Source organism: Stegostoma tigrinum, chromosome 35 (assembly GCF_030684315.1).
Source record: "Stegostoma tigrinum isolate sSteTig4 chromosome 35, sSteTig4.hap1, whole genome shotgun sequence".
In the NCBI taxonomy this organism is placed as follows: domain Eukaryota; kingdom Metazoa; phylum Chordata; class Chondrichthyes; order Orectolobiformes; family Stegostomatidae; genus Stegostoma; species Stegostoma tigrinum.
Window position 1 is genome coordinate 18,470,438 of NC_081388.1, and position 9,781 is coordinate 18,480,218.

The 9,781-nt window shown below is 44.6% G+C and overlaps 1 protein-coding gene across 2 annotated transcripts in view; it reads right to left on the reverse strand.

Moving 5' to 3' along the window:
• The window catches only part of trip10a (thyroid hormone receptor interactor 10a), a 130,068-nt gene extending 120,287 nt beyond the window's left edge, over positions 1-9,781 (reverse strand). For both annotated transcript variants that reach the window (XM_059639887.1, XM_059639885.1), the window contains exon 1: positions 9,518-9,781. In XM_059639887.1, the coding sequence (XP_059495870.1) occupies positions 9,518-9,541 (24 nt within the window). In that variant the 5' untranslated portion in view covers positions 9,542-9,781. The remainder of the gene's footprint in view (positions 1-9,517) is intronic.

Consider the following 9,781-nt stretch of genomic DNA (forward strand, 5'->3'; position numbering starts at 1 on the left):
TTCAAGTATTCATTCAAGTACTTTTTAAAAGGTTACGCTTCCATGCTAACTTAGATACACAAAGAATATACCCATCCATGCTGCAGAAATGGAGCCTCTCGCTGTCTAAATAACAGTCTGCCTTTTGATTAGTCTTACCAAAGTGCACAAACTCCCACTTTCCTACTTTAAACTCCACCTACCCAGCTTTTGTTCACTCACTTAACCCATCTAATCTCTTTATTCCATTGTCCCCGTTACAACACGCCCTTTCACCTCTTGTTGTCTTGCCTGAAAATTTGGATACATTAATAGAGGCAGAAAGTAACTGAAGCCCTCGGACTGATCCTTGTGGCACTCCACCAGCCTTTCCAACCTGAAAGAGACCCACTAATCCCAACTCTCTGACTTCTATGTGTTAACCGATCCTGAATCCATGCTAAAAAAATTACCCAAAGAGAAGATAATTCCACTTGCGCTTGAGAACAAAATTAGAGGCCTTAAATATAAGCCAGTCATTAATAAATCCAACTGGGAATTCAGGCGAAACATCTTGTTGGTAAGAATGTGGAATTTACTATTACCAGGATTATTTGAGGTGGATGGCATGAATGCATGAGGAGCAAGTGGATAAACAGAAAAGGAGAAAGGAGCAGACAGACATGATGAAATGTAAAGAGTTGGGAGCAAACTCATGTGGAGCATAGACAATAGGGTGAACCTGTTGGATCAAATGGTCCGTTGCTGAGCTGTAAAAACTTTATATTTGCAATTTCTGCCCTAATTCCAGTGAGATTTTGACTTCTGCGATTTTAAAGGGCACTGAAGAACAATGAAAGGTTCTTGGCCAAAACCATGCCCATAAAATAGAAAAATGTTTTCCTTGCACATCCACGCAAAGCTTCCAGGAGAGAATGATTAGTGAATCCTACGTGGGTGGGAAGGTGAAACATAAAGAGTTAAGGATCTCCCGTACTGTATTCAGTCCACTCATTGCGTTACATCCACTTTAAAAAGGAGGTAAAAGGAAATGCTGGAAAGTTACTGCAATAATCTTGGCTGCTTCCTAAAACATGGATGGGTGGGAGGCTTCAATTTGTGAATATGTTCAGACCTGGCATGTTCTTCGCTAAAATAATCATTACCTGATTGAATGGTTCAACAGGTCCTGGGAGTTGGATGGCCTCCTGTTCCCCCATTCTTAGATAAACCCTAATTTATGCTAAGTGATCCAACCGCATGTTCCACGGCAGGATGGTGGTGTGCATTTCTGCAGCTGCATTGTGTATTCCAGAGACTGGAAAGAAGGAAAATATCAAATCAGCCATCAATCTCTTGACTGATTACTATCCGCCAACTGCTACTTATGAAGCCACTGGATGAGGAAACAACCAGACAAGGCTGAAATATTTTCCGAGAGACCGAAACTTCCTCCTCGGAATCATTGTGTGGAGCTGGAGGAACGCAGCAGGCAAGGTAGCATCACTGGGGCAGGAAAGCTGACATTTCCCCAACTGAAATGTCAGCTTTCCTGCTCCTCTGATGCTGCCTGGCCTGCTGTGTTCCTCCAGCTCCACACTGTGTTATCCCTGATGCTGCCTGGCCTGCTGTGTTCCTCCAGCTCCACACTGTGTTATCTCTGATGCTGCCTGGCCTACTGTGTTCCTCCAGCTCCACACTGTGTTATCTCTGATGCTGCCTGGCCTGCTGTGTTCCTCCAGCTCCACACGTGTTATCCCTGATGCTGCCTGGCCTGCTGTGTTCCTCCAGCTCCACACTGTGTTCTCTCTGATGCTGCCTGGCCTACTGTGTTCCTCCAGCTCCACACTGTGTTATCTCTGATGCTGCCTGGCCTGCTGTGTTCCTCCAGCTCCACACTGTGTTATCTCTGATGCTGCCTGGCCTGCTGTGTTCCTCCAGCTCCACACTGTGTTATCTTTGACTCCTGCATCTGCAGTTCTTACTGTCTCCTCAGAATCATTATCCGGGCCTCCTGGAGCAACAATAAGTTGGATATGGTGCAGACCACACAGATCACCCACACAACCAATGGCCCACTGGTCAATGTTGCTGTTCCAATGGAGGCTTTCATTCTAGAGATCTTGTGGCACCATGGTAGTGTGCCTACCTCTGAAAAAGGAGGGCTGGGCCAAGTCCCACTTGTTCCAAAGGCGTGTGATGGCATCACTGGACTGCCTGATTAGAATATGAAACAAAGACTTGTGGAGCCAAAATTATGTGAATAACATCTGCAGTTATCATTATGAAGAAAATTCCCAAAGAAAGAGAGATAATGGGAACTGCAGATGCTGGAGAATCTGAGATAACAAAGTGTAGAGCTGGATGAACACAGCAGGCCAAGCAGCAGAGGAGCAAATCTTAGGAGTTTTTTTCTGATGAAGGGTCTGGGACTGAAACGTCAGCTTTTGTGCTCCTAAGATGCTGCTTGGCCTGCTGTGTTCATCCAGCTCCACACTTTGTTATCCCAAAGAAAAAGCCTAGTTCTTGTGCATTTAAATTCTGTCCCCTTTATAAGTTGACATTGTCCTGGACTCAGAAAACAGCCATGGATGATCACATGAACATATTTCCGGGAGGTTCTGAACCCCTGCATTTTATAGATAATAAAGCTAAAGCTGACAGAAAGGACTTAGAGGTGAGCTATGTCAAGACTCACGATGATCAAATGCACACTACTGTTTTAAATTAACTTGTCACCTTGCAATGCAGACTGTAATAGAGGGAGATAAAGCTGCACTATTGGCTTTATGAACTTCCAAGTAACCCACCGAGATGGGCCATCTGCACTTGAAGTGCCTGTCCTGGTCACATGCCTGAAATCAGAGCTGGTTGTATCTGCGATTCTTAAGATAGTTGCAATTTGATCTGGGGAAAGAGAGGAGAGAAAGAGAGAGAGCGCGGGGAATTGCAGCCTGCCTTAGACCCTCCAACTCTGACCACAAGTTGCTGGCTGAAAAGAAACTTACATTTGGTTGCAAGGAGGAGCTCATTGGTCCTAGCTCACTGAGGAAATTATGACTGTCCAAAAACTTCAAAATGTCACGTCCCATGTGAACTCATCTTTAAAACCTTTGAATTTACCAAAAAACTTTTAATTTATAACATCCCTGGTCCTGTTCCCTCCAACTTCCCGTGAATGAAGTAACAAAGCAAATCCCCAGTGCTTTGAAAATGTCAATAATAAATCCTTCGCTTTCACCTTGAAAAAGGTTTTGCTGTGCATTTATTTCAGAAATTGGAATCCAAAAACTAAGAATTGAGGGAAACACCCTTTGGCCTATCTCAGTAAGGGAAAAGAATAAATCAAAGAATACGTCACTGTCGGAGGAGTAAAGGGGAAAAGCAATCATAATTCTAACTTCCCCCATTCTCCCTTTGTCTTGGTACTATTCTTCGTAACTGTTGGACTCATACTGGGCTCAAAACATTAACTATTTTTCTTTCAGCAGATGAGATTTTCCAGAACTTCCTGTATCTTAAGACACTGAAGGAGCATTAAGCCAATGGCAGCCACTGAGTTAATGTACAAGCATACTTTTGAGGCCAGACAGACACTCCCTATGAGAATCCCGAGTTGAGAACAAGTGCAGAACCTACACATCAGTCCATGGCAGCCCCCTCACTTCTAAATCTACTGCACATAATCTAGGCTGATATTCCTCCGATGCCAAGCTATGGGAGTGCAATTTCATAGATGCCCGACAGCGTGGAAACCGGCCATTCGGCCCAACAAGTATACAGAAGCCCTCCAAAGGGTATTCCAGCCACACCCATCCCCCTACTTTAACCCTGCATTTCCCATGGCCAAGGCACATCCCTGAACACAATGGACGATTACTAAGGGCACAGTCAATCCACCGAATCTGCGCATCCTTGGGCTGTAGGAGGAAATCATAATCCAAAGGTGAGCAGGCTAGCTGGACTGGCCATGCTCAATTACCCTGTAGTGTTCAAAGATGTGTTGATTAGGTGGTTTACGGGGGGGGGGGGAATGGGTCTGGAAGGGATACTCCAAGGATTGGTATAGACATGTTGGGCCAACAGACCTGTTTCCACACTGTAAGAATTTTCTATTCTATAATCTAGACATGAGGAGAATGCGCAAACTACACACAGTCAGTTTCCTGCGGTTGGGATTGAACCCAGGTCCCTGGTACCGTGAGGCAACTGAGCCACCGTGCCTCCCTGTTGTTAGAAGTGCTGTCTTTCAGATCGGCCATTAAACCGAGGTCCATTTAACTTGCAATAAAAAAAAGCTCGGAAGTCCCCTGGAGTTCTCCCAGGGCACCTGCCATCATTCATCCCTCAAACATCAAAACACAGATTATTCAATTATTTGCGGTCATCTCACCGTTGCTGGTGGGATCTTGCTGTGTACTTGCCTGTAACATTACTTTAAGTGCAGTGAATCAAATCATTCCAAGGACATAAAGGTTGCCATACAAATGCATGTTCTTTCTTTTGTGTACATCTCACAGCAAATTTATTAAAACACGGGACTCCACATTTCATGAACTCAGGAACCTCAAAACTGCTTACATTGTACAAATACTTGGCACAAAACAATATGAAGTCAAAATTATAGAAAATGAATTGTTTATGCAAAGTGTCTCACACATCAGCAAAAACATGTTTCCAAGGTGCTTTAATCATATATGGCCACGCGGACTTCCTAGATTTCATTTTCGAACAATAAATAAAAGGAAAGTCAAGAACGCGGCATTCCTCCTGATAGCTGCAAAAGCCCATTCAGATCCTCAAGCCTGTTCTGCCAGATCACAGCTGACCTGCATCTCAACTCCACTGACTCACCCTTACTGCCCAGCTCTTGATTACCCTCATCCAACAAACACCTGATGACCTCAGTCTTAGAAAGCAAACTTTGGAAATTGACCCATTGATCAGGGTGGCTGTGAAACTTAACCAGGGAGTCTTTCTGACTCAAGACATTTCACCGTCTTGTTCCCAAAATAATCAATTTCTTTTCATTTATACGCTTGCAGTTGCTTTTCATCTTTTTACCAATCTCCTCACCAACACCAACCTCCCTCTCCTTTCCTGAAATGTACTCACTCTGGGTGTTCGACTCCACAAAAGCTTCACCCATGTGAGTATTCTGCCCAGTGGTCAGAGTTCACCCTTTACTAACATCACTGAAACAGATGATCCAGCTTTAATCATATTGCCGCTTGTGGGAGCTCATGGTGCGCAGTGACTGTGGGTTTCCTATGCTGTAACCATGACTACACTCGAAGTACTTCATCAGCAGTAAAGTGCTGTGGTTATAGATGGTGCTACATAAATGCTAAGGAATAGTAAGAACTGCCAATGCTGGAGTCTGAGTCAACAGAGTGTGGATCTGGAGGAACACAGCAGACCAGGCAGCATCAGAGGAGCAGGAAAGCTGATGTTTCGAGTCAGGGCCCTTCTTCAGAAATTGGGGAAGGGGAAAGAGGGCTCTGAAATAAATAAATGGAGAGAGAATGGGCTGGGGCAGGTAGGTGGGACGGTGATAGGTGAATGCAAGCAGATCGTGGTGGGGATTGGTCAGTGAGGTGGGAGAAAAGACAGACAGGTCAAGGACATAAATGCAAGTTATTTCTGACAGTTTGTAGATTCACCAACTGAACAGGTCATCACAGATTCACATCCAACCTACTACATTTCAGGGTGTTGTTAACCAGCAAGCTCCCAGACTGGTTTCCCCTCCCTAACCCAGAACATGGCGTCCTATTGAGATAGGACTTCTGTCACATCCAAAGAATGTGCTGCACTCACTGACTAATCAAAGCTAAAACATTTGAGCCTCAGTCACTGACAGACTTTAAACCATAATCAATAAAACAGCAGTTTCTGAATATGCTGGTTCAGCACCAAAACAGCCAGAGCTGAACTAACTGGATGTTTAATTGGGAGAGACGGGAATTGAGGGGTATGGGGACAAGGGAGAGGGGAAACTCACGCAGACCGAAAGGATTGACATAGACCATTTCAACCTTCAAGGCCTGTTTGTGTGATCGCCCTTACGTTATCCTGTGGACTTTCTCAAGTGAGCTCAACAATCTTTCCCAATCCTATGTGCAAGATCACACATTCATTTACCTGAATTCATCAACGTTAACTCTCAGAGGCAAGAACTGGTGGCCATCCTCTCTCCCTCCCCTCCCCTCTCAAAACCCATCAATCCTCTCTCTTTGCAACCGTTCCTCATCTCATTGTGACAACATGTGGAGTGAAGCACTGGATAACAGGACTGCTACTGGCAAAAGATGGAAAGTGGCATTCCAGAGGGATCAGCGATGTAGATTCTGGAGCACAATTTCAAAATGTGCAGACGTAACCAAAACTGAGGAGAATAGTTAATATGGAGGAGAAATACAAGATAATGTGGAAACACATTAAGAAATTTGCAGATTGTCCCTGTAATGGCAAATAAATTTTAACATGATGCAAGGTGATACATTTTGATAGGAAGAATAAAGAAGACACAAACTTTGGTAATTAAGAATTTAAACAGGAAACAGAAGGATCTAGTCATATAGGGATACAAGTCACTAAAGTTAGGAACTCAGGTTGAATTGAAAGCAGAGTATAGCATTAAACTTGTACTAAATTTGGGTTAGACAACTTGGAGCACTGCAAACAGTTCTGGTCCTCAGATTATAAATAGGATAAGGGAACACTGGATCTGGTGGTTACTACAATTGAGAGCCTGTCAGGGAACATTGAATTATTCCTTTTTATAAAAAAAGACAATAGAGGAACAATTGTTATAAGTCTTTAAAATTTTGCTCAGTTTTGGTAGGATTGACAGCGAGTGGATATTTCCCTTCAAGTAAAAGCCCAAAAGAACTGTGAACGCAGAAAACAGAAGTTGCTGGGAAAGCTCAGTCAGTCTGGCAGCATCTGTGATGAGAAATCTGTGTTAACACTCTGGGTCCGGTGAGCCGTCCCCAGAAGTTCTGAGGAAGGGTCACCTGACCTGAAGTGTTAACTCTGATTTCTCTTCACAGGTATTTCCTCTTATTGGGTACACCGGAACTAAACGAGATAGTCACCAATAATGGGAATTCAGGCAAAATATCTTTACATAGAGTAATGAGAAAATGGAACTCTTTACCACATGAAGTAGTTAAGGGAAGTAACATTTAAAAGAGAAATTAGAGAAACGACATGGAGGAGAAAACAATGGTGTTGATAGGGAGAAATCAATGGGTGGGAGGAATTGAAAATACCAATCATGAACAGCTATTGCTTGCATGTGGCAAAACATGGGTCAGTCAGGATTGGGCTGATACATGGCAAATAACATTTGTGCCACCCAAATGCCTAGCAACTATTATCTAAAACAGTGGCTCAAGACAGTCCACCATCACCTGCCCAAGGACAATGAGGGATGGACACCCACATCCCGTGAACAAATGATAAAATGGATAACTGACCGACCACCCTTGACATCCATCTTTCTTCCCCAACTATAAATAACCTGGAAGTCATCATGGACCTGAAACTGAACTGGACCATTCATCTAAATACTGCGGCTAGAAAAGCAGGTCAGAGACTGGGAACCATGTGAAGAGTAACTCATCTCCTGACTCCTCAGAGCTGATGAGACACAAGTCAGGAGTGTGACGGGATACTCCCGACTTCCCAGGATGGCTGCAGCTCCAACAACACTCAAGAAGCTCGACACCATCCAGGACAAAGCAGACTGCCTAAATGGCACCACACCTCCAGAGCGTGCTCCCTCCGCCAACGATACTCAGTAGCAACAGGGTGTACTATCGACAAGATGCACTGCAGAAAGTCACCAAGGCTCCTTCGACAGCAGCGTCTAAAGCATAATCTCCACCCCCTCAAAGCATAATGGCAGTAGATAAATGGGAACACCACCAAGTTCCCCTCCAAATCTCTCACAATCCTGATTTGGAACTAATTTGCTGCCACATCGTTCACTGTTCCTGAGTCAAAGCCCTGAGACATCACCAGCAAACAGTGCTAAACCACCATGGATCGCAACCATTCAAACAGGCAGTTTGCCAACACCCTCTCCGGGACTATTAGGGATGGCCTGGTCTTGCCAGCAATGCTCTCATCCCGTGAAAGGGTCAAAGGAAGTTGGGCCAAATGGCCTGTATCATGCCCTAAATACAATGTACTACCTACTGAAACTGTAGCCCACCTGACAATGCCTTCAGATAGAGGAGCAAGACAACACACAGACACATTAATAAACACCCCACGCCCGCCCACCCCCTTAAAGTCTGCTATACAGATATTTGACCAAAAACAATGACGACAAAAAAGTACAAATCCCAGTGAAACCTCTGCAACGGATTTGGTCCTGCGATTTCTCAAGTGGGGGGGGTGGGGGGGAAGCAGCCTGTGAGTAAATGGATAGCCATTTTAAACGAGCTTGCGCAGGCAGGACGGGCTGAAAGGGCTCTCTTTGTGCTATGATTACAGGGAGAAACAATTGCACGTATCTCCGGTTCAGCGGATACACCCAAATACAAAGCTCTCAGAACACCCCCCACCCTGAGCTCACCCAGCAACAGCCTTGATTAATGTTCTGTTAAAACTGGGTTGGTCAAGGTGAGCCTCAGTAAAGATACATCTCTCAATTGCTATTCTCAGCTCCTGCACTGCGGATTACAGCAAGGAGGGTACAAAAAAAAGGGAACGCACATACACAAACAGGTTTTTTTTTATCGGTTTCTCCCCGCAAAGCTCTGCAGGAGAGAAACTGGGCTCGGAGAAAATTGTAAGGACCAACACTTCCCCCCTCCCCACCAGACAGAAACGTCGAAATCCAGCAGTTGTAACTATTCAATGTCCCATTCATCCGTGAGGACTGGGAAGCGCCTGTGTAACGCGGGGGGGGGGGGGGGGGGGGGTGGGGGGGCTTTAAACACAAATCGTTTCTTTTTGTTTGGAAGAAATTGCAAAATACGTGTGTGTGTGTTTCTCACATTAGTTAACAGCAAACAAAACGGACACTGAGACATTGATAATGGGACATAGCATTTAAACAAAAACAAACTGGCCTGGGGAGGGAGGGAGGGTGGCCAGAGGACTGAGGGGGCATTTCCTGCTCTTCACCAACCCCCGCCCCCAACAAACATGCACTTGGGAGAAGTTTGGAAACTCGATCGCTCCCAACTTAAAAAGAGCCAAATCCTGAAACAACACAGAGAACAGAGAGAGCTAACCCTTTCTATCCTGGCAAGGAAAGACTAAAATACATTTTTCCCTTCGCTGCAACAGAAGCACCAGCACACACGAGATAGCAGCGAAGAAAAACTTTTCTTACAACTTTTAAAGAAGATAATTGGGAAAATTGCTAAAAGAAAAGGACTTTCTCAGCTCGTTTCTCAATGGAAGTGAATCGGAAACGCTCGCTTTTTTTCATTCTTCCCAAATACAACACGACTAGCGTCTTTTTTAATAAAAAAAATCCCCGCCATCAGCATCTCCAGGATCTCTCAGGTTATATCTTTTAAAAAGTAACACTCACCCAAAGCTCCGAACCCCACTCCATGATTTTTAACTTCGCCTTTAATTCAGGCTGGGAAGAAACAAACGAGAGAATTGATCAGCAGACTCTATGTTAATTTCTTTCTCCTCTCACTTGGTCCCGTCTCTTGTTCTATTTGGAATTTGATTGCAGAAACTCCTCTCTATATGAATGAGGTGCCTGGCATCCTTCAAAGTGTAAACATTTCTCCAGCCCCTGGTTAATTCTGAGCCACGACTTTCCCTGCGCTGCGCAATCCCGCGT